Raw genomic sequence first — 25,978 nt, forward strand, 5'->3', positions numbered from 1 at the left:
CCGTCATCCATGAGTGCTGCTGCTCCTCATCAAATGGGGTCGACTGAGGTGCTCTGGCATTACTGATCGAACTCGGGTGAATGTTTTTACGATCATTTTTCAGTCCAATGATGGGAAAATGAAACAAACAGATCCAGAATGACGTTAAGTGGTTTGACCTAAAACAAGTTGGATCGTCCCACAGAGTCCAACCCTAAAAACGTGACCCGGGTCAAACAGAAGACTGGTCATGGTCCAGTCGTGTGCAGAGTGGGACAGGCAAGGCCGGCTCCTCGTGAATCTTCCCACCTGACGGCGGTCTGAGTCAGGGCGGCGTCAGGGTTCGGACTACAACTCCTGTGTCGGTGGGCTTTCAGTGACCAATGAAAACCCAGAGTCAGGGGCGTAGGAAACACCGGCGACTGACAGTCACATTAATAACTCAAAATTAATTATTTAAAAACGCTCACACTCTATCCATCAAATCGTATATTAATCCACTCCCTCTCGGCTCGACGGGACCGAAACAGCAGACGGACGCAGGAAGCGGTGCGTTAAAGGCAAAAATACTAGGCAAACCCAGGAAACAGAATTCCACTTTAATATCAGATGTCTGGGTTTTAAAAGTAAACCTCCGAGCAAGAAGGAGAAACAAAAAGCAGGGAGAAACCTTCGCTGTAGCAATTAACAATAGGAGCCGTATTCTTTGAATGAATACGCTGAGCACATTGTGTGTGAATCTGATATTCAGCAAGTGAGAGATAATCCTTTCTCTGTGTTCTTTTAATAGGGAAGAGCTTAGAGAGGGGCCTCACAAAGGTTCACCATCTGTATCCCCCACGGCTGCTGGCAGCCAATAATCCACAGATCAACTGTACAAGGAAATTAGGGCCATAAAACAGAGAGGGGCCTCCTTTCTTCTGCTCAAAACTCCTTTCAAACTCTTGGGTAGAGAGGAAGCGGCGCCGCTTATCAGCGACCTGAGAGGGAAACGGGGACGAGACTTTCTATGAAAACGAAGGGGAGGAGAGGCAAAGTGGGGAGTAAAAGTAGAGGAGAAGAAACAGGGAGGAAAGAGAGGAGTGGGGAGGCCAAAAGAGCCCCAATGAGAATGGCCCACTCCGGCAGAAGTTAATGACAGGGGATCAGAAAAGCAAGATTTCCATTCAACACTTTGAATTATTCAGGGTTGCAGGGCACCTATTTGCATTGCAGATGCCTTCGCTTCCCATTCCTCTACCCTCTCTCCATCTCCTCCATTCTTCCTCTTCTTTCTCCCTCTCTCGGTTTCGAGCAGCAGAATGGCCCTGCCTCGGGGTTAGGAGATAGACACGTTCGCAGCTCGGCGGAGACAGAAAGCTTCGCCCATGCAAAGCAGGAGATTATCTGCCATTTCCAACACGGCCCGGGTTCAACAGTCACCACAGCACAGAAACAAATAAAACAAAGGTCAGAAAACGTGTGCCGTAAGCCGTTAGAGCTATCTGCAAGAGCCTGGGAAACGTTACGGGCATGTCGTGTTCCAGCCGAGCTTTCAAAGGGTCCATTTGGATTCAACGCTTGTGCACGAAGAAGGAAAGGAAGGATGTTCAAAGGATAGAAACATCAGGAAAACGCGGCTAGCTTCACAAAACAAGCAGGCAGCGGCAAATCTACAAGCACAGCCACTTTTGGGAAGCTTTGACGTCTCTGTCAGACGGAACGGCGTGCGTGAAGATGAGACGACATCCCGCGACACGTGCGAGAAGCTTCGACTCAAAAGGAGACGGCGCTCTGGTAGGTTTGTGGGTGAGGAGGTGGTTTGGGGGATGACAGACTGGCACAGTGACTCATCACGAGCAGCTTTCACCTAATAACATCCAAAGTCTGGATCACAGGGGGTGAGAATAGAAACAGGACGGGACATAAAGAGCTCATCAGAGCCGGCGCAGGGCGGAGGCAGATAAACTGCTTGACAACAAGGTCTTAAAAGAGACATTTCAGCTAAAAAGACTGAAATAGGGGAGGAAAGGAGCGGTGAGAGAGGAGAAAGCATCATCAGGCGGTTTTCTCCATCTCTGAGCTTCTCGCTGACGTTCCTGAGTTAGTAATCCAAAAAGCTGTCACCGCGGGGTGCAGGTTCTCCAGCAGGAACCCTGTTTATTCATCACTTTTATTCAGTTACACTATTAGATAGAAGCGAAGAGGAGACGACAGCCACGGACAGAGCAGATTACCACTTTCTGTCTGATGATAATGAAGCCGTTACAAGTCCGGGGCCCCGGGGCCGACAGGGGGCCAGTCAGCACATTTCCTGCCTGCTCCCCTTCCTCTCTCTATGCTGTTTTTGCATCAAAGATTGGGGGGGGGGGGGGGGGGGGGCAGATGATCTCTTTAAAGCCACCCAGTTTCTGTATCTTTCATCAGGAGGGAGCGCAGAGATGGCTGAACTGCTTCAGTCTAGATGGTGATAAGGAGTAAAGCTGCCAGCTCTGCAGCTCTCCAGGATCAGGCTTAAGCGAGGCCCACGGGGTCGGGCGAGGACAGCCGTCGCCACGGACACGTCTGGCAGTTTCAGAGAGGGTTTGTGGGTAAACCCAATCAGAGAACTGCTGCTGAGACGAATCAGTGTTTGGTTTGAGGTGAAGGAGAGCCGAGAGCCAGGATTGTGTGTCCAGGAGGTCAGAAAGCTTGTCAGAGATCAATAATATTCCTGGAGCTCAGCTGGAGTCACTCACTCAGATTAACACACACCAGGATTAGACCGGAACTCAATGCATGGAAAACAATAACACACACTTACGCACCAAAGGAGTTTTAATGTGGAAAAGTTTCCATTCTGCTACTTCTTTAGGTTTTTTAACTCCTTTTTCTTTCCAGACCTTTTGGAAGACATTTTAAAAATAGTCTCCAAATGTTTGCGAAGATTGACTTTTTTCTCTCCAGAGAGTTCCGAGCCAACACAAGGCCTTCCTTAAGTGGGAGGAGCCTAAAAGCCCCAGACTCCTCCTTACTCTGACCACTGGGCTGACGCCAGTGGCTCTACGGAGGAGCGTCGTTCCAACTGGGCACATCCAGGATCTCATGACCAAAGGTGGGGGTCAGAAAGTAAAATACTTAAAGGCCCACTTGGCAGTTTTGGCTCGTTCCTGATCTAAAACATGCAGGAAACCTGCTGGAACCGGACTGCAGCGCCAGGTGTGTTGGTTTCATTTGTCCAACAGGTGGCAGACCACCAGTCTGAGGTTGCTAGTGGAATGTTCTGGTCACAGAGAGCGGTGGGGGTCCGAGTGGCCTCTCACTAACCCTGTAAAGGGTCATTTTAGCAAATACTGGTTCAAAAAATGATGTGAAAAAGTTGCATAGTATCCCATTAAATTACTACCCCACTTGGCTGTTTTCTGGGGTAAATATGGTCTGGGTTCCTGTAGTGCAACCAGACAGGAGTAAACAGAACATTCCCAAAGGCAAACTGACACAACGTGCTGTAGAAGAGCTGTACGCACCAATTCAGCAGGATACCTACTGACAGTTGGACATTTTCTGACAATTTTGAGTCATTCAGGCAGCAAAAGCTCTTAAACTTAAAAGTTTCAACAAGGTCTTTCAAACCTAGGATAGATTAGGAAAACTAAATCACCAACGTGTCTGGTTGTCAGCTCAGTTCCTTTAGTTTCCTTTAGTTTTCACGCTCCTAATGGATGAGCGTTGGGAGTTCATCACTCTTACATTCTACCTCTCTAAGTAGATTACCGTGCTAGATTTCTAACCCGGTAATCTGCCTCGTTCCTGTTATCTGCAGTGAAAATGGAGCAGCAGTAAAGAGAAAAATGCTGGATCCTAACAGAAGTGTTCCTGAGGGGCCAAAAGACACGATTTGTTCCTGTTCTTTGGTCGAAGCCATGAAGAAAACCAGAGATGAATCCAGCATGACCAACAAGGTGAAAACGTGTTCTAAAGCAAAAGATCAAAAACCAACCAAGAAAAGCCTGATTTACTCATCAGGTAATGAAGTAACTTTAGATCTTTCTTTCATGTAGCTTTCCCCAAAATTGATCAGCTTAGAGCCTGGCTATCCTACAACAATCCTAATATAATCACATTATCTGAAACTTGGCTTACTAATAGTACCACAGACTCTGCTATTCATCTTGATAATTATGAAGTGTGCAGGGCTGACAGAGGATCCAGAGGAGGCGGAGTCGTTACTTTTATCTCCTCCAACTTGAGTTCACAGGTAATAATTCCTGATGTTCAACCTGATCTTTTTGAAGGTATTTTTGTGAAGGTCACTCTTCATGTAAATAAACAATTAATTACTGGTAATATATACCGACCACCTACATCTCCAAAACCAGAGTCTGTTAGTAACATCCTAGCTACGGTTTCATCATTGGGAGTTTCAAGTGAGATTATTCTGATGGGGGATTTCAACTTAAACTGGAATGATCCCTCTACTCATATAGAACGCAACATGGTTAACGGGGCTAATTTGACTCAAATAATCGCTGAGCCTACTCGAATTAGCTCAAACTCTAATACGCTCATTGACTGGATTCTTGTTTCTCATCCAAACAGAATTATGACCTCTGGTGTTCTCTCTGGCGGTTTCAGTGACCACTCCATTATTCATTGCATTTGCAAAATTACAACTCCTCATCTATCTCCTAAATATATAAAGGTTCGTGAAACGAAACCATTTCAATATAACTTATTTATCAATGACATGCTAAGGATTAACTGGTATAGACTTCATTTAATACCGGATGTGGAAGCTGCTTGGGACTTTTTTTATAGTGAAGTAGGGACGGTTATAGATAGACACACCCCTTGGAAATCTATTAAGGTTAAAGGGCATCATCTGCCTTGGGTTAATAGTGAGCTCATTAATCTTTTTAAAACCAGGGACAGGCCTGGACTAAACATAAACATACACAGTTACCTGAGGACTGAATCGAATACAAAAGTCTTCGAAATGTATCCACAACTCAAACTCGAAATGCTAAAGCTAATTATTATAGAGATCCTATCAAATGACCTAAGTAACCCAAAGCAATTCTGGAAGGGAGTCAACACTTTAGCAGGTAATATGAAAGTTGACAATGAAATTTCCAACGACCCAGCTGGGATTTCCAAAGCCTTTAGCTCTTTTTTCTCTTAAATATCGCCTGTTCATTCTCCTGATCATTGTGTAGATTCCTTGATGTACGGCCAACCCTGCAACAGCTCTTTCAAATTCCAACTACTCACATCAACAGATGTTCAAAAGGCCATTGATAAGCTCTCCTCCAGCAGCGGTCCCGGTCCTGATGGCTTAGAGAGTAAGTTTATTAAACTTGCATCTCACGTCCTCTCACCCCCATTGGCTGTGCTTTTTAATATGTCGTTTGTCGCCTGTGAAGTGCCCCTCGCCTGGAAATGTACTAAAGTCGTTCCTTTGCATAAAGGCGGTGACTCAAAAATTCTGAATAACTACAGGCCTATATCAATAATCAACTGTGTGGTTAAAGTCTTTGAGAAATTAATCTTCAATAAACTTTATGACTATCTGTCCGACAATAATTTATTCACTCAGTGCCAGTCTGGCTTCAGAAAACATTTCTCTACTACCACTGCTCTCTTGAAATTTACCAATTTACCAAAATTTACCGATGAGTTCTCTAGCGTTGATAATAATTTGTGCACTGGTGCCATTTTCTTAGATCTCTCCAAAGCATTTGATTTAGTTGACCATTATCTTTTACTGGATAAATTGCATGCTACTGGCCTTTCAAGATCATCCTCACTTTGGTTTAACTCTAACCTACACTATCATCACCAGTGTGTGTTGTACAGGGGCTGTCAGTCAAATTTTACTGGAATATCTATAGGCATCCCTCAAGGTTCTTCCTTGGGACCTTTATTGTTTTCTATTTATGTTAATATTTGCCCCTGTGCTGCACAGACTGTAATATTCATCTTTATGCTGATGACACAGTTATTTATTGTAGTAAGCCAGGGATTCCCTAAGTGAGGTGTGCGCACCCCTGGGGGTGTGCGAGCTGCTGCTATGGGGTGCGCGAGGTGAAAAGTGTAATGGCTAGGGAGCTCAGAGAAGTCTGTCATATTTCACCATTAGCGTAGCCAGAAACTCATTTGTGGGTGGGCCTAAGAAAAAGTAAGTGGGCCCAATAAATGCAATTGAAAACAAGTATATTTTGCATGTGTGTGTGTGTGTGTGTGTGTGTGTGTGTCCTCCGCATGTGCCCTAGCTTCATAATAATAATGCGCTCTGAGCTTCAGCACTCTGACTTGCGCAAGCTGTCAATAGCAAGATATGTTCCGCACAGCGCGCTGAAGATCTGAAGTTCAGAGTGCATCTGTCAGAGGTCAGACGCGTTCCAGCAGAGCCATGGCTCACGGGTGCACAAGTGAGCACATCTGGGCTGGGCAGAAGTCATTTTACAACATTGGTTTAAATAGCGCCAACAACGAGACGCAATGACTGGAGCAGCTCATGGAGCTGTGCCGCACACACACACACAGATTCGACAAGCGCACGCTGCGCTGCGCCGTCAGACTGAAGGCAGAGATGAGCGCTGCCTCCTCTGTGATAAAAACTTTTAAGAGGTTTTATGACAACATTTTTCATTCAATGTCAAATTAAGATATTAGCTTCTATTATGGGATGACGTATTAAAGTCGGGTCCGCTCCAGCCAGTGACTCCGAACCTGACTACAACTCCTGTTACTGCAGCATTTTTTATTCCAGTCCGCGTGGCAGCGGATCACAGATTCAGCCACACCATAAAACAGCAATAAGTCTGTCTGAGGCAAAAGTGAACCTCATGGCTATAGCTTTTCCATCTTTTCCCCTATAGACATTTGATTAAGCACAAGTAGGTGACCAGTTCAGGTTTTCACAGAGCAGAAGGAAGGAGAGAGCTCTGGTTAAACATTCCAACTTTAAGAAAACCATTAAATTGCATTTTTATGTGCTACCTGATTAAATATTTATTTAAAACTAAATCAAAGGAAATTGTAATGGTATTGAATGTCTATTAATTACTATTTGAAAAATACATAAAACATAAACATAAAAATGAAAGTGATGGGAAAAAGGTCGATCATATTTTTTTAACTTTGTCTGTCGAGTGACTGTTTAGCGCCACGTCTGACATATATATGTATATAAATCTGGCTATATATATCTGGCTATATATATATAATATAAATACATATAGCCATGCCCTGATGTGGGGCTGGGGGGTGCGTCGACATGGTCGGGACATAGAAGGGGGTGCGCGGCTAAATAAGTTTGGGAACCGCTGTAGTAAGCCAACTCTCACTGAGATACATTTTTCGCTACAAAAATACTTTAAATCTATTCAGCAGTGGCTGATGGGCAGTAAACTTCTCCTTAGTACTTCAAAATCATATTCCTTACGGTTTCATGAGAAAGCCCTAGATATTGGCGAAAAAACCTGAAGCTTTGTTTTCTTGACTCCTCTCCTCTGGAGACCACGGAGACCATAAAATATCTTGGTGTTTGGCTGGAACCTGATTTATCCTTTAAAACAAATACAATCAACTACAAAAAAATTCAATTCTCGTCTTAAAATCCTCCATCAATCTGTTAACTGTTTTAACTTTCTGGTTAGGAAACGAATCGCCACACAGCTTCTTCTGCCTATTCTGGACTATGCTGACATTATCTATCAGAACACTTCATCCTCCTGCTTGCACTCTATTGATGTTGCTTATAATAGCCTCTGTTGTTTTGTTCTTCGTTGTCCATGTAGGACACATAGAAGTGTGATGTATCGACAGTCGTCCTGGTTCGCACCTGCTGTCAGGAGACAGATTCACTGTTTCAGTTCATTTTTAAAACTTTTTTCTTTAATTATCCGGATTCACTTTACAGCCTGCGGCATAATGGCCAGCTCTTTGTTGTTGTTCCTAGAGGGAAAAGAGAGGTAGGGAAACATGCTTGTGGTTTTAAGGCTCCATGTGATTGGAATAATCTTCCTTCATCTATTCATTGTTTATCATCATTCACAACTCTTTGAAGGGCTCTGGTCGAACATCTTCGGAATAATTGTCTATGTTACTAATTGTATTTGTTCAACTGGCTGTTGCTTTTGTTTTGTCCTTGTTAGTTGGGGTCGTGTCGAGTGGGGTGAAGTATTGTGAGCCTTTGAGGGTGTGTGTGTGTGTGTGTGTGTGTGTGTGTGTGTGTGTGTGTGTGTGTGTGTGTGTGTGTGTGTGTGTGTGTGTGTGTGTGTGTGTGTGTGTGTGTGTGTGTGTGTGTCTTTAAATGATTGTTGTAATGTTTTGATTTTTATTTTTGTTCTGCTGTCTTGCTCTTAATTTTTGTTGTTTTTGTTGTGAAGGAGGACCCACTCGAAAACGAGATGTTTCATCTCAAGTGGTAATTCCTCCGTATAAAATTATGTTTAAATAAATAAATGTATTCATGAGCCTCGTATGCTGCACCTTCTGCACTGTAACTGCTCACCCTTTAACTTTGCCTCACTCTCACCACTAATTTACCTCTTTCAGTTGTCAAGGTGATTCACTTTTATGTTCTTGCTGTTCTCGCTCCTGGAAAGTACTCTGAATTGCTTCTGCGCATAAAATGTGCTTCTCAAAGCTGCAGGAAGAGTTTTCACAGGGATATACATCTGTGAAAACTTTAAAATGTTTTTATTCACGATACTTTCAAATGTGTGTGTGTGTGTGTGTGTGTGCGCGCGTGCGTGCGTGTGTGTGTGTAAACAGCTCCAGTTCATCTCCAGGAACACTGTTGGTCTCAGGAGATGAAACCGGACCTCCACCCCGATGCTGCGTTTTCCAAAAGGAACACACACGGTAACTCCTGGTGTCTGAATTTAAATCCTTTCTTTTAGGGAACAGATTCACATCTCTACTCTCCTCTGACACCAACTCTGAGGAGCCTTACCGATGAGAGCTTCGAAGCAGTTGGCCATGGCGTGTCGCAGGTCCGACTCCCGGCACAGGTCGGGTCCATGAGCGTAGAGCATGAAGCGATCCAGCTCCAGTTTCTGGAAAAGAACCGACGGGTTGATGTCAGCAGGCTGCCTCAGTAATAGCCACTCTAAAAGCAAGATCTTATTTCTATAGGCTCTCTGTAGGAAACCAGGCACACAATCATTAAAACCCTGAGAGAAAACGATGGCCTGGCCTCACTGTACTTCATGGCTCTGACAGATGTGCTCATGTGTCGCCCAGCTGTGGCACGATGCACTAAGCTGTTCACACACATGTGCACGCACACACAAACGCACAGAAGGCTGCAAATAATCCTGATAAAATGTGAATCAGACCAGAAGCGACCTTCGCTCTCTGAAAAGTTACGAGTTGTTCTTCTACTTGGTACAAAATTATTCTGACGTGGAGCAGAAGTGACCTCCGAGATGCTTTTCCATCAGTCCTATCATAAAAACCTCCTAAGGACATAACACGATGACGGCAAATTACGAGTTAACGGGACAAACAGAGCTTGTTATTCATTTAAAGGTTTGTGTATGACAACTGGTCTTTAGAAGCTCTAAAAGCTTTTTGTTGCCATGTGGGTCTCTACCACCTCTATAAACACCAAAACTAGGGATGTCCCGATGCAACCTTTTCACTTCCACTACAACACCGATACTGCAGACCGATACCGATGTCCATCTGATACGATATCAGCCCAAATCATACAAACCTTTACCTGAATCGTAGTGTGGAACAAGAGCCAATAACAGTAAGTATGAATAAAACAAACATTTTTTAAACCATTGGTTGCAAAAATGTGAACCTTAACGGACCGCTTCTATCGCAGCTTTTTGATGCAGTCCGATATAATCCGATAGTGTTTTTGGGCCGATATCGGAATGGGACATTCCTATCCAAAATGGAAAAAGAAACCTGCCCATCCATTTTCTGTCAGCGTTAACAGGCAGTTTCAACAAGTCTCCGTTTGTGATGTCACAAATGGGAAAACTAGAACAGAACCACTTCTCACGTGCGAAAGAGCGCTGCTGCTGGAGGAGCTGCAGCTCTACTCGGGACTGATGACCCCGTGACCCAGACCCAGAGAAGTGGGTGAAAGCAGACGGACAGGATTAACATTTACCTTTTTATTCCAACGCCTCCAGATGTTAAAAATAAAAACATTTTGGCCTGTGTGTTTTTTTCATTTTTATTTCTCAGTTAAGTTCATGTTTTAACAAGATCTTCTGACTAGAGGAAGCTCCAACCCAGAGGCTGGGCTGCCAGGTCAAAGGTCAAGAGAGAACCTGATAAATCACACAGAGGACAGCGACCGTCCTCCAAGCTGTTGGAACAGGTGGACTCAAGAGTTCACACAAGTTTTGCCTTTTGACAAAAGAAGAGTGTGTGATGTTTATCTGACCATTTGGGGTCGTCTTTAACAAAGAAAAAGAGGAAAACTTTTTATATCTGCAAAGAAAAACACCTGAGCGCAGGTGTGGAGGTTGCAGAGCGAGCTTTGTCTCCGTTTCACTTTTTATCGTTAATCCTTTAAGTGAAAGATTTCATTCTAGTTGGAAGCAAACGTGCACGATTCCTCACAGAGATAATTAAAATGCTCTTCTCCCCCCCAACTGCTGGAGTTTGGATTTTCAATTCACTTCCAGGAAAAGCTGTCTGATTAAAGTGTGAGCAGCTTCTGGCGGTGCGATCGGGAGAAAGCTCCTAAACCTGCGCGGGTTTGATGTGGAGGTCTGTGACTCGGGTCAGTCAAACTTCAGCAAAGAGTCTCGGCGCCAGGACGAAAAAGTACCCAGACCTGAGTCTGCTGGCAGCGAACAGAGAAAAAAACAACCGGGGAGCTTTTTAATTACGGCTGATAACTGTTGGTGGTATCCCACCCCCCGCCATCGCACACACAAATTAAATACCAATTCATAAATACTCCAACTCCGAGGGAACCCGCTCTGACTTTTAAGCCTTCCAAGTGAAGTGGCGGATGGCGCCGCCGCTCGCTGAAGATATTTTCTGAAAGATAATTGCGAGTGTTCTTGAGCAGACGGCTTTAGAGGAGCCGGGTAAACAACTTGGCAACGTTGAAGACGGCATCGCACTCGTATTTTTACCACGAGCAGCAAATTGAAACAAGCCAAACTGCTACGCAGCAATAATGCAGATTCGGGCGGCTGCATCTTTGTATTCAGCGGGGAGCGACATGAAAGATTGAAGTTTTTAATTGGTTTCTCCACATCACGGGACGATTATTGTTGCGTTCTTTACAAAACGTGCCAGCAAGTGCTGCTGGGCTGCCAGAGGAGGAGGAAGTGGAGGGAGGATGGTGAGGAGAGGAGGCGAGGAGTGATTCAGGAAGACCTGCAGGGGTCCGCGGAGACCAGAGTCTCACCGGCCTCCAAAACAACAACCTTTTAACTCCAATTACAAAGCTGAGGGGCAAAAAGACGGGTACGAGTGGCAGCAAGACAAAATTACTCTCATCCCCCGAGCACCCTTCAGAAAGTAGCAAAGTCATAACATCAGCTGAGGAGACAGAATTACCGTCTTCAGAGACCTGAGGAGGAGGAAGTGGTGAGGAGGAGGAGGGAGGGTTACCTTGGCGAGCATGGCTAAGTGCTGGTTCTGGACGATGGCCGTCCTGTAGGTGGCCAGGCCGCCCTCCTCCAGGCTGGGGAAAAGGTAGTAGAGATGGACGCTGGACATGGACAAGGAGAGACAGCAGCTTTAAAATTAAAACCATGTTTCCATTTACCGTTACATTTTTACACAAAAGCAAAACATACAGAACAAAAGTTTTTAAACCACTCTGACTTACTTCTGAGCAACCAGACGTCAGTAGTTCCCTAAAACTCCTTTTCCGGAGGCCTAACACACATCTGTGTTTGTGGTCCAGAAGTCAGGAACATGAACAAAATCCAGTCCTAAACAACCTCTACAGCAAAACCAGGACAGCCAAGTCCTTCTGCTGACCATCTCTTCCACAATCACCTCGTTTTCTATCTCTCAGGAACTTTGTAGATGGAGTTAAGAACTGGGAGGAAATGGTGGCTGCAGACAAAGAGCCTGAAGAAACTAATAAAAACCAGTTGTTGCCTAGTTGATGGTTCATCGCTTGAGCTTAAGAGATTTGTTTACAGGGTATCTGCAGGTTTAAGGGAGCCAAATTTAAGACTTTTTAAGACCTTTTTTAAGGCCACTTTGACCAAATTTAAGCTATTTTTAAAATTTTAATTTCTGCTATAATTTCCAGCTATTGCCTGGAACCGGTGCTAACCACATCGCAAACGTGGGATTAACCATCCATTTACCATTAAACTTGCACTTCCCCATGACACAAGCTCCCACTAGCTTAACCAGCTAATGTGCACATCTAAAAATGGCCTCCTTTCACAACCAACTGAACGTGTACGGTTCCGCTTACGCCAACATCGTACACAAAAATGCTGAACACCAACTAGAAATTCACGAAAATGTCATAGAAATAAAATAATCTAGTTTATTGGGTCTTTGGTAATTTAAGACCTTTGGAAACTGTATTTAAGGATTATTTGTCATTTTTAAGGATTTTCAAGGCCTTAAATTTAGAAAAGTAAATTTAAGACTTTTTAAGGACCCGCGGATACCCTGTTTATATCTGAATGATTCAGCAGAGAAAAATACCTGAAAATGGTCTGAAAGTAATAAAAATGACTATAAATGGGGCTTAAAAGAAAAAGACCAAAACAACCCTCAGAAAAGCCTTAGGTACAACTTCTGATCCAGACCAGTTCCACTCCTTGTAGACCACATGTGGCCTTAAAGCATCCAGATGGAGCAGGATTAGGTGGTTAAGTAGGGTTGGGCATCGAGCATCGATTGGAACCGGTTCCAACTAGTTTCCCAGAATCGGTCAACGTTTTTTTTCTTCGATTCCTAGTTTTGATTCCTAGAATGCAGACGGAAGAGGAATCTGCGGCCGATCTCTGTGAAAAATAAACGTGATCTGCAAATTGTGATCAACGCTTTTCAGAGCTGATCACACCAGCTGTCTGTGTGCAGCACGAGCCCCCCCCCCCCCCCCCCCCCCCCCCCATTTTAATTTCCTTTCTTAACTATTTCTGTTGAGAGTTTTAATGTTTAAAACCTGTTAGCTTGTTACTGACAGCAGCTACATTTAAGCTTCACTTCCTGTTCTGACTGAACGCTGCTGCAGCATGGAGGTGCGGTTCTCAGTCATCCTGGACGTGATCATCCTGAGAGTTTTAGCTGAAAACAGCTGGACGTTTCTGGATATGTTGGAGACATTTAGCCTCTCATCCCAGAGGCTTCTTCCAGACTTTGGTCGTGGTCAGAAACAAACACACTGGTTGTGCTGCAAGTCTTTTTCTTTTTGTCTCCAAAACATGTTTTTGTCTAAATGAAGGTGATGTTGTTGTTCATAGAGTTAAAACTCATGTTGAAGTTAAGATTATTTCATCAAGTAGGACCTGTGGTTAGCTGGCTCATGTAAAACATGGAATGTCTTGAAAGAATCGGAATCAGGAATCGATAGGAACCGGAATCAAAACGAGGAACTGGAATCGGAATCGCTCAAAATCAAACGATGCCCAACCCTAGTGGTAAGGGCCCCTTTTATGGCTTTATACTCTCGCTCTCATCCTACCCGCTAAGAACCCACGAGCAGCTGGTGCCCAACTCCAGCAGTCACCAGACGAAAGGTGATGGAGAGGTCTCCATTCCATCACAGAGAATCTTTATTTAACCCTAACAAGCATGTTTCTGGTCTGTGGGGGGAAACCCACACATGCTAAACCTAGCTTAAGCTGCAGCGAGCTCCAGGATCTCTGGGGGAAAGATTAAATTTGACCTTTAGTAGGAAAGAAAGATGATTCCCCAACATTCCCGTAACGCACTATAAACAAATATATTAAACTATTGAATGCATCTTCACCCTACGGCTGCCAGATTCTCCGAGACCAACTAATTAAGTCTGCAGCCTTTTTCCAGGCCTGAGCTGGAACCCAGAATTGGCCTCAGACGCTTCAGCGGTTCCACAGCTGGGTTCCCCGGCAAGCCGGTTCCATTTTCATTACGGTCCGTCGTCTCCGTAACTGCAGCGTGTCATTTGATTTCATTTGATTTAAAACAGCCCATTTAATTCAGTCATTTCTAATTTACGCAAAGAGAGGTAAGCAGGTGGCGTCCTGCTTCTCCAAACCCACAGAGATCCGTCTGTCGGGAGATCTTGGTGAGGAAACAAAAACTTTGGGATAAATAAAGAAATACTCTTTTGGTCATAGATGATTACGCCGCAGACGCTTGGCTAGATGATGGAAGTGAACCTGTTTGTTAACGCCAGCAGATCGGGACATTCTGGGAGGAGAAAACATCATTCAAATGAAGAAAATGTAGAAAATCTGAAGGATGTGTGGATAAGACACAAACAACGCTTCTGCCTGCTCCTTTTTAAACTAATTCACTAATGTGGATTACTTTTGATTACATATAATATACACGTGTTTTATATCAGATTAAAAGGGTGATTTTTCACATTTTCAGCTGCAAGACAGTGGCTGAATAAAGTGACTCCACCATGTTGCCTTTTCAGGTCTTTAACATCATTGATGGGAAAACCTACCTGGTCTGAAGGATTATAGACGTGTTGTAGAGGATTGCATTTGGATTTATTCTTTTACATCATCTGCTGATCATGTGTGCAACCCCCCCCCCCCCCCCCCAATGGGGGTTATTCAAATGTGCAAAATGTTGGCTGGACAGCAGAGGCACAGGGAGCCTCCAAGGGCAGCCGTGCACTCTGAGCGCACACGGGGCAGCTGGCTGGATCTGCTGTAGCCATTTATCTGGACAAGAGGTTGATAAATAATTCAGAGGGCCGGAGAGAGTAGGCAGAGCAAGCACTTCTCGTCAGACGCTAACGCTAACAATCGGGAGAGAGGAGGCCAAACATGGCCAGAGATATCCACTGAGGCTAAGTGACCTTTTAGGAACGCTGAAACGGAGACTGATGGACCGGACTACTGACCGACCGCTACGAGCTTTTAATGGCTGACACCGACGCAGAGTTTTATAGCCCAGGGCAGCTGAAGGATGGGTCACTGCCAACAGTAGGAACAGCTGAGTCTGTTATTTATGGCGACATGGACGCATGATGTAATGGCACGGAAATAGGCGTCCACGTTTATTTTGTCTCAGTTTAGCAACAAAAAGCTCCTTAATCACGTTAGAATTTGCTATCTACCCTCCAACCCCACCTGGAGTTTCTCTCCCTTTCAGACTCACAGGAGCTAAAGCCGAGGAAGGTTCTGAAACCAGACCCAGACGGCTCCGCAACAACGTTTGAGCGGGAACTCTTCCCGAGCGGTTTTATGTTTGAAAGTGCAACGGCACAACGGGAAGTTCAGAAGAGTCACCAAAGGAAAAACCAGTTACCAACCCAGTGAGATTATGGCTTTAACCTGGTTTGTTTTAGTAAAAAGCTTCGGTTGGAAGGAGGCGCTGATGAGATCCAACACTAAAGCCCGCCTCCATCCAGACGTTTGAACCAACTTACTGAGTCTCCAGTCAGGCATTGTCCTTTTATTTTACCAGCTCAGTGGCCCAGTGGCCCGCCCTGAGAGTAGACTGTGGGTTCAAATCCACAGTTGGGTCATACCTTTAAAAATGGGACCCAAGGCCTCTCCACTGGACCCATCCCCGCTCCCCCAGGGGACGGGGCTGTGTGACCACCAATGGAAGTTTGACTTTATTTCATCATAACTTTGTATGACGCTGACGGATGATTTGCGATATCAAGGTTCTTACATATCTTCTAGCGTAAAGTGAAGTAAAAATACAAAAATATTTTTGATTTCAGCTTTTAAAACATCGACGTTTATAAACACAGGAAAACCAGAGCACAACACGGTCTCGAATCCCATCTTTTACTGTTCGACTTTCTTACGTGGATTTGTTTAGTTAGGGTCAGACCTTAGAGCCGCTTACAGCCTTAAAACCAGCAGGTTTTAGTTGTTTACCTGCTCCAACCCACCTGATATACCATACAACGTTCAGCTATACTTTTTTTGGGACTTGCAGGGTATCTGCAGGTTTAAGGGTGCCAAATTTAAGACTTTTTAAGACCTTTTTTAAGGCCACTTTGACCAAATTTAAGCTATTTTTAAAATTAAATTCAAGCTATAATTTCCAGCTATTGCCTGGAACCTGTGCTAACCACGTCGCAAACGTGGGCTTAGCCATCCAGTTACCATTAAACTTGCACTTCCCCATGGCGCAAGCTCCCACTAGCTTAACCAGCTAATGTGCTCATCTAAAAATAGCCCCCTTTCACAACCAACTGAATGTGTACGATTCCGCTTACGGCAACATCATACACTAAAAAAGCTGAACACTAACTAGAAATTCACGAAAATTTTATAGAAATAAAAGAATCTTGTTTATTGGGTCTTTGGTAATTTAAGACCTTTGGAAACTGGATTTAAGGATTATTAGTCATTTTTAAGGATTTTCAAGGCCTTAAATTTGGAAAAGCAAATTTAAGACTTTTTAAGGACCCGCGGATACCCTGGACTTGTTTTGCTCCATAATGAGCCCCCTTAGGTAAACCCCACCCCCGGTGGCAGAAGCTCCCTGACACATGGGCGTAGTGTCAACTCTAACACTCCACACATATCTACACTAAATCCAGTTCTGCTCCGACACAACTGCAGCTTTCTACTCATTTTAAATCAGCTGATCAATCATTTTATCTAGTCCAACCTCGGCTGCTATTAGGGTTTAACCCAGGTCCTTAGAGTTCACCCGTGTGGAAGTGTCAACACTGTTGGTTACCAATCATATTTAGGTGATAGAAGTTATGCTTCAGGACTAAAATGTTTTCTTTTACTGTTGCTCCAGTAGAAAAAAAAACCTTCCTTTTGTTTCACGGCAATTATTTCATCTCAGAGGTGTTGATACAGCAAGTGGACACGTAGGCAGCTGACTCGCCTGGTAGTGTGTGAGATTAATAACAGCTATAAATATAAATGTATAATTAGCAGCGTGCTTAGGTAAGTGCTGGGCAGCGGCGTCCGCACTCACCTGGGAGTCAATAACGCAGTCAGCAATCCTGACAGCTATTCAAGACAGCTAATTGCAAGTTGTCATGGAGAATTTCTAGCTGTTGAAATAAAGTGTGTGTGTGTGGTGGAGGGGGTGTACAGTGATGGGGGAGGAGGAGGGGCATTATATCTAGTTCCAATTACCAGTGAATCAATGTCTCGAATGAGGCGAAAGCATGGAGAGGAGCGCGGATGACAGACAAGGAAACGTGCCGACAATGAGGAAGACGGGAGGAAATGGGAGAGAGGGTGAGAAAGGAGAGGAAAAAAAGACAGAAAGGCCGACAGTGTTGCAGTCAGCTTCAATTAGCGCTGGCGTCTATCAAAGGCGCGCCTTCTCACCTGGTGAGGAACTCGACAACAGCATCACCCAGGAACTCCAGCCTCTCGTTGTGATTGATCCTGCAGAGGTGAGGAACAGACAGAAGGAGGAAGGTGGAGACGTGAGAGAAGACAGACACCAGATCTGAGAATAACTCCAGCTCACATTCAGTAATAAGCAGTCATTGCCCTTAAAATTAGCTCATTTCATTTCCCCCTGAGATGCGCCTCCCTTCCACAGTTCAAGTTAATTTTCTTGTCAGCAGGCCTGTCGGCTGTATTAATCACTGGACTCGTCCCTTTGATTGTGCCCGTGGTCTGCGATAGCGTGAGCAGATATGTGCCCGCAGGTAGCTCACCTGGAAGGAGACGGGTCGTCCTGCCCAAGTCGGGACATGATGTTAATTAACGTGTTGATTCCTGGAAACAAATAAAAATCCAATGTGGAGAAGAATTAGGCGCCGTGATGGAGGAAATGAGAAAACAAGAGTGAGAAATAAAGATGTGGATAAAATGGCCGGCATACCGCTGTTACAGAGAAAAACACAGCGGGTGTGAAAATAACTAGAAACAAGCTAAAGTGATGAAGGTTCAAAATCAACTTATAAAAATCTGATGCTGCTTTATTCATGTGGTTTTTCCCACTAATGAGCAAACTGGTCCACCTGTCTCAGGGCTCCTTCTCCAGGTGTTTCAGCTCCTTCCACAGGTCTGGAGGACCCGTGACCTGCGACTGAACGGCTAGAGATCGTGTTGGACTCTGAGCAGATTCCAGATGCAGCAAAGCACCTCAAGAACAAGAGCTCCCAGTCGTTCTGTCGTCGGTCTCATCTGTCCAAATGACATTCTCTCGTTGGTTCATTCCAGTCTCGTGGCGTCCATCTTTAATCTCTTTGGAAGTTGTTCTGGTCTCGTACCGTTCATACATGTCTCAAGTATGTCCTCTCGTGGATACCTCTGTGGAGGCAATCTACAGTCCCACTGACTCGAGACTTCTGGATCGTATGTTCAACTGCAGCCACAAGAACATTAAGCTGCTGCGAGAAGGTCTCCTAGCATTGAGGTGATTTGAAATGGTCTTCCCACGTGTAGCGGCTGTGAGATGGTCCTCTATCCCTGATGCTGGCCAATAAAAATCTTTCTAATCTCCTGAGACAACTGTGACCTTTATTTCTGTGGTCCACGTTCAGCGTAGTACACACCCTGCTACCAAACAGCACTGTGACCTGATTACAAGACAGACTTTAGTTTAACAAGTTCTCACCAATTTCATTAGTTTCCTTCGTTAGTTAAACCACAACTCCACATTTCTTTATCACCCACACGTTCACACACTGACCTTTTTTCCTCATGTACATATGGTGAACCTTCCTGTCGCCGTATTTGGGTTGACGGATGCCACAGTTGGACAGCGAGTTGCGAGCGTGATCGGGATTCATGCCGAAGTTGAGGTGGTGACTGGGGTGAGTCATGGCAAGCTGAAAGGTGATATTAGCACACTTAGAAAACGTTTTCTACAAAAAGTCGGACCCTTTTTCAGAACTCTGGGAAGTCAAACTGTGCATAAAGTGCAGGACCCAGAGTCTAAAATCACCATGTTTTACTTCCTGCCCTCGGGGACTTGAGTCATTTTTGACTGCCCTGAAACTTCAGTGGCTGTTTGCAGCTCTGACCCATGCTGACAGTTCAAACAAGCCAAGCCACAAACATCTGCTTCTAGTCATGAATATAAACAAACCCTCGGGTAGCAAATGCTCCTTTACAACCCATTCAAATGTTACTGTGAAGTTTTATTCTGTCTTTATTCTTAACCACTCGTTTTATTGCACCTCAGTCCTTAACCTCCACGCAGCTCCACTGCCTCCGTCCCTCTCATCATCTCCAGAAGATACAGATGCAGATGGAGAAACTGAACCTGGTCAGTAAACTGTGGGAAAATGTTCTGCTGGAATGAACAGATGGGTTGTTCTGTGTCACCAAGACCAAAACCTCTGATATGACAGTAAAACTGGTTGCGTGTGAAGCTTGGTACAGACACAAAACTCCAGTTTTCAGAAGGTATGGCTAAGCAAGAATTTTGCATGACATGAAATGAAAGAGTGAACAAGCTGGAGGTAGTCCGGCCCGTTTATTTGTTGCACTCAAAAAGTCACTTTTTTTCTAGCTTATTGGAAAACTCATTGTTCTAGCATCCCACTTCTCAAAGCGTCCCATGAAAACGGTTTTTGAGACTACCGGTACAAAGGAAGCCTGTTTATAGGAAACCTGCAGTTCCAGCAATGTTCCACGGTGGGATATGAAGATGTCTGCCTCAGCGGGCTCAGTCTAATCTGAAATAACTGTGTTTGTTGATTTCTCAAGTGCTTTTGCGACGATTCATTAAACATTACAATGAAGGAAGCTTCAGAACAAACAGGTGAATGCCTTTGCAATCACCTGGATTACTGACAACCTGGCAGAGAAGCCACAGTTTGTGCAACAGGAAGGTTTTGTATCTAAACAGGACGGTTTCCCTTCACCCCAGACACACAAAGCAAAGCAGAGCATCGTGTAGTAAAGAGTACAGGGAGCTGTTGTAGTGTGATGTCGGAAACGCCATCTAACCGTGAAAGAATAAAGATTTATCGCCCTCCAAAGACTGACTCTAACTTCCTTAATGATTTCTGTGATCTTGTGGCAGACTGCATCCTAAAATATGATTATGTCCTATTTTTTGGTGATTTTAACATCCATATCTGCTGTCCTGACAATGTGCTCGCTAAAGGTTTTTTTTAATTTGCTAGATTCATTCAATCTAACTCAATGGGTATCATCCCCAACTCATGCCAGGGGTCACACCCTGGACCTGGTTATCTCTTATGGTCTACCCGTCATGAACCTTGTGACTTTGCCTCCTGTGTTCTCTGACCACTCTCCAATACTCTGTGATGTTACGTTGCCATGTCCTGTCCCTGTGTGCGAAGCTCCCGCTACTAGGTTCAGAGCCCTGGGTGCAGAAACAATTTCAGAGTTTGTGGACTGTATGTCTGTAAGGTTAGAGACCTTTAACCCAGATCCATCTAACACTGAACACTATTCACAACACTTTGATGTACTTTGTAATCAGGTCCTGGACGTGGTTGCCCCTCTCAAACTGTGCAAGTCTCGACCTAGGAGGGAGCCATGGCTCTCTGATGTCACACGGGCTTGCAGGCGGGCGTGTAGATCCTCTGAGAGAAAGTGGAAAAAGGATGGCCTACAGGTCTCGCGTGAGTTGTTCAGAGCATTTCTGGTTGCTTATCAGGATGCAGTGAGGGCTGCCAGAACGGCCTATTTTGCAGACATCATTGAGACAAACTCCAATAATCCTAAGATTCTCTACAAAACGCTAAACTCAGTTCTGGTGTATCAGGAGCCTAGCTCCATGTCTCCTACACAGGGTATATACAGCAATCCTTACGTAAAATTTACTACTTTTTAATACTTTTTTTTACTACCTTCAGAATTTTTTTAAAACCATCACAACACTAAATTGCAAGTGTTAGTAAGCGACCTATTTCCACATATTTTAACATATATAACATACAAAAAGAATAGACTTAGAGACTCACTGATGTTGACAACGTATTGCACATATTTATTTTACTTAGAAAATAAGCCAGGCACTTCTGTTCAGCGGTTCAGACAGTTGACCACGAGGCCTGAAATGATGCACAACGACCACTGAATATGACGTCATCATTATGTGACCGGATATGCTAAAGTAGGGCTGCTCGATTATGGCAAAAACAATAATCACGATTATTGTGACTGAAATTGAGATCTCGATTATTTAAGATGATTTTTCAATTTATGTAGATTTTTATTTTTTTATTTTTATTCAGTCATAAAATTGCTCAGGGCACAATCAGGGCAAAAATAAATAAGAAACAAGATGATCACAAAAATAACTCCTGAATCCCAGTATAAAAAGACCGATATACTTATAGCTCCTAGTCTATGACCCAAGGGCTATAGACCTTGGTTTAACTCATGTAAGTCTAACCAGTACAGAACCAAATACCGATATCTTGCAAATACTGACAGCAAGAATTATACAGTGGCATTTATAACAAATAAATGCAAATAAATTGATGTTCACTAAATGTTGCATAACATTTATTGAGTCGTGTCAAGGTGCTGTAGGAGAGTGCACTAGCACCGTGTCCTCAGAGAGATTAGTTATTATTTATCAGCGTGAGGAACTTATTTCTACCTTATTTATGAAGTATTTATTTACAGGTCCATCAGTTAATGTAATAATTGTCCCAACCACAGCTGCACCCCTCACCCCCAACCCGGTCTCACAGCAATCAGGGGCAAGCTGCACGTGTGTTTAGCGCGCCGCACGCGCACATTTAGCCGTTTTTATCGGCTCAGGAGCCCGCAGGTGCGATGTGTGCGTCACTCACTCTGGTTAATCCAACAAGGAGCCGGCTCCGAGAGCTGTCTTTAGCGACTGACACATCACTTCATCATTCCCTTTCCTAATGTCCTGAAGAACTGTCCGGAGCGCAGGCGGAGTGTTTAGCTAACCTGCAGGAAATGTCGACGACAGTTATCCAGAAAGTAGCTAAGGGTTACCAGAGATGTTTCTGAGATGTTCGCTAGGTACTTTTAGGATTTAAAAAGTCAAGAAGGGGTCTGAGAAGCTGTTAGAAATAGCGTCAAAGTCGCTAAGTTAACTAGGCAACACTGGGAGGAGCGCTTCATTTGCAACTCAAGGCAGCGCAAGTGGGAGGAGCAAATAATCGGCTTGTTAGGGTTCCAAGCCCAAAGGGCAGGGAACCCTATTGTTTTTCTACGGATTTTTCATTATTATTTATTATTCATTATTCTTCTCCGCTAAAAGTATATGGGCGCAAGAGCCTGAAATTGCCAGGGAAAATCTGACATGGCAGTCTGATAGAAAATCCTGACCGCTACTCAGATTCGAAAATTTGGACCCCGCGTCACCTAGGTGGCGCTATTGCGGAGGTGAACACGTTTCAGCTACTAGCTCCCAAACCGTAGGTCCTACAGTCAAAAACTTTATATGTTTATGATCCTTGGATGGTTCCCCATCTTTTTTGTATTGGCCACGCCCATTTCCGCCTAACTAGATTTTTTGCTAGATCGCAAAAAATGCAAAACTTAGTTTTAATCACCTATTCGTCATTTTTCGTCGAATCAACTTCAAACTTCGTACATATGATCTATGGACTAAGATAAGTTGTTGTGATGCAGAAAAACGCAGAAATATTGAAAATTGGGCTAATGACACCATGTCAAAATCAGTGCGCTAGCTAGCACATGTGCTAATTGATGATATCTTCACCATATCTCAAGATAAAGTGATGAGACTCTAGACCCTTATGAAGTATGAGTGGTAAGCCCTATCTTCCCCATTTTGTTTGGATTCACCAAAAGGGGGCGCTAAAGAGTCAAAAAGTTAGTTTGAGCTAAACGGCTTGATGGATTTCCACAGAACTTGGCACATATGTTAATCATTGGACCCTTAAGCTATATTTTGAAAATGATTAAAAAGTGGGCGTGGCTTATAGGCTTTAAAAATTTTTGCCCTTTAACTGATGAAAAATACATATTCTATACAGAAAGTTACAAATCATATCAGTCATAGTGACATCTACAATCACAGAAAAAAGTTTGAATTTTGTCCAATAGTTGGCGCTGTTGTACCCCAAAAACTTTTTTGGCATGTTTCTCCTCAATATTTTAGTAAACAAGCAAATGGTCTCATCCAGTATGTTCATTGACTCAGTCAAATTAAGATGAGTATTTTAAAAAATGTTTTAAACTTATGCTAATTAGTAGAAATTTGCATAGTAAGTCAAACGTACTTTCGTTAACTCCTCCCGGCCGTCAAACCCAATCACATCACAACTTTGCCTGACAAGAGAGGAGGAGCGGCTGACCAAACGATCTGAAGGGATTTTGGATAATTTGCTTACTTTTTTAAATATGAATTTTTTAAATATTTTTTTGGGAATGAAAATGTTTTTTTAGCATAACTTCAAAATATTTGGACATTTTTCAAAGCTGTTTTTAACACTCAAAACTAAGGTCAATTCAAGTGTATGTCTTGATTTTCACCTTGATTAAACAATAGGGGGCGCTATAAATAGCAATACATTATACTGCTGACCTGGTTAAATGGATCTGCACGAAACTTAGTGGTTGTCATCATTGTAGAGTCTTAAGACTACATTATCAATATGGTAATGATTGATCAATGTGGGCGTGGTTTATGATCATTTAAAATTTCAAATTTGAAAAATTTCCTAAAAATCATTATTTTCATGTAAGAAGCTACGTTTTCCAGATTATGTTAACTGGATAGCCATGAGCTTAGATATTGAAAACCACAGCTCCACGAAGATGTTTGCGCTTTAAATTTACAAAAATACATTTTTAGGCTAGCAATTGTAGCGCAAATTCTGTTTTCACAATCTTCTTGACATTTGCCACAAAGTTCACTCTTAGGTGGTTTATGAAACAAAAAAAAATGTCGTCTTGATTTGAGCTCCCCCTTGTGTTTAATTATAGGACATATTTTTGTCTACAGCAACTAACGCAAATATTATTTTATTGTAGGCACAATTTTACATTTATGACCCCAACAAAAATATAAAAAGAATTCTCACATCACAGAGGCAATCTCGGAATATTTTGAGATTTTTGTATGAAAGCATTGATTTTTAATGAATTTTTTACTTTTTGCCAGTTTTTTGTATAGTTGGACAAAAAGTAACTATTTTTTGTAAGAACGTTTTTTTTAGGTACAAAGTAAATATAACACATTTATAACATTCCACATGTGCCTATGGTGATCTGAGATTTTTCTATAAATTTTAGAAAGTAGCACTATTTTTTTATGAATATTTTAATTTTGACTGTGACCCTTACAGTTATATTTACTGATTTTTCTTCAAAAAAGCTTTGAGTCTACTGATTTAAAAACAACATCATATTATTCCACATGTTAACACTGCCATGTGAGAATATTTTGGTAATTTTATGATGAGTTATGTATTTTTCATGATTTTTTGAAACATTTGGTCAATAAGTCACAAAATGAAACTCATTGTTTTTGTTGAAAATCAATTAAATCTAAAGACATTATCAAGTATTTATGTTGTTTGTAATATTCTGTTGATGTATAGATTATTGTTTGATAATCTCACTCATTAAATCTTCACGTTCTTTAATAAGGAAACAGTGGAATTCCATTGTAATCACGATTGAGAAGTCAGCCATGCCTCTGAAAGATGTGTATAGGCTTTGCAGGTTTAATGACGTATCCTGAGTGTTACTTTCATTGCGCCGGTTGAAGTGAGCTGACGGGACGCCGGCGGGAGAGCGTGTTTTTGGGGCGGGACCGCGTGAGGACCGGCGAAGTTGAGGGCGGGGCGGGTGGGCGACTGGCGCTGGGGGCTTGGAACCCGTTGATAACTGCTTGCAGTTCTAGTTTTGTTTTTATAATCGTTCAAAAAATTTCATTCGGAATATATTTCTATGTCGATGTTCAGAATACGACATCTTATAGTCTGAAAAAAATAATACCTAATTTGGAAAAAATAATACCTCTGAGACCAAATTTAACACTTTTAATGGCCTTAAATTTGACTATTTTTATTTATCACTTTTTAATACTTTTTAAAACCCCGCGGACACCCTGCCTACAGCTGCTGGAAACTCTGAAGCTTTTCACAAATTCTTTGTTGATAAAGTGTCGGGCATTAGAGCAGTCATTTCTGGTAACTCTGTTGACCCTGTTCCAGTTCATCCATCACCACCCACCCTGAGCTCCCTCAATACCGTTTCATACTCTGAGCTGAGTAAGCTTGTTGCGAGGCAGAAGCCTTCTGGCTCTCCACTTGACGTTCTGCCGCCTCGTCTCTTGAAGGCTGCCTTTCTGTGCCTTGGCCCTTCACTTGGTCAGATTATCAATGGGAGCCTCAGCACAGGTGTGGTCCCAGCTGCTTTGAAAGCAGCAGTTATTCAGCCGACCCTGAAGAAACCTGGTGCTGATGTCTCTGTGATAGAAAATTACAGGCCTATCTCTACCCTGCCCTTTACATCTAAACTGCTTGAGAAAGTCGTTTATCAGCAGCTGGTCTCACATTTAGCTGACTCTGATCTGTTTGAGGTTTTCCAATCAGGGTTCAGGTCTGGCCATAGCACAGAGTCTGCTCTACTGAGGGTCTCAAATGGCATCTATCTATCACTAGATCAGGGAACATCTGTGCTGCTTCTGTTGTTAGATCTGACGGCAGCCTTCGACACAGTTGACCACGCGATTCTACTCGATCGCTTGGAACGATGGGTTGGGATCAAAGGGTCAGCTCTGCACTGGTTTAGATCGTATCTCCAAAACAGGACATTCTGTGTTAAACTGGGTGATGTTTTTTCTTCTTGGGAGGGGCTCTGCTGGGGGGTCCCGCAGGGGTCGATCCTTGGTCCACTTTTGTTTGCCATTTATCTGCTACCTCTGGGGTCAATCTTTCGTAAACATGGCCTATCATTCCATCTCTATGCTGACGATTGCCAGATTTACTCTCCATTGTGTCAGGAGAAAGGTCACTCTATTCAGTCCT

The 25,978-nt window shown here is 43.4% G+C and overlaps 1 protein-coding gene across 2 annotated transcripts in view; it reads right to left on the reverse strand.

Annotated features, from left to right (window-relative positions):
* drosha (drosha ribonuclease III) overlaps positions 1-25,978 on the reverse strand; it is a 287,001-nt gene that overhangs the window by 61,193 nt on the left and 199,830 nt on the right. For both annotated transcript variants that reach the window (XM_070553472.1, XM_015955511.3), the window contains exons 18-22: positions 18,703-18,841; positions 17,723-17,783; positions 17,385-17,444; positions 11,542-11,641; positions 8,900-9,002 (exon numbers count right to left, since the gene is read on the reverse strand). In XM_070553472.1, coding sequence (XP_070409573.1) covers positions 8,900-9,002; positions 11,542-11,641; positions 17,385-17,444; positions 17,723-17,783; positions 18,703-18,841 — 463 coding nt within the window. The remainder of the gene's footprint in view (positions 1-8,899; positions 9,003-11,541; positions 11,642-17,384; positions 17,445-17,722; positions 17,784-18,702; positions 18,842-25,978) is intronic.

Source organism: Nothobranchius furzeri, chromosome 7, assembly GCF_043380555.1.
Source record: "Nothobranchius furzeri strain GRZ-AD chromosome 7, NfurGRZ-RIMD1, whole genome shotgun sequence".
NCBI classification, from domain to species: domain Eukaryota; kingdom Metazoa; phylum Chordata; class Actinopteri; order Cyprinodontiformes; family Nothobranchiidae; genus Nothobranchius; species Nothobranchius furzeri.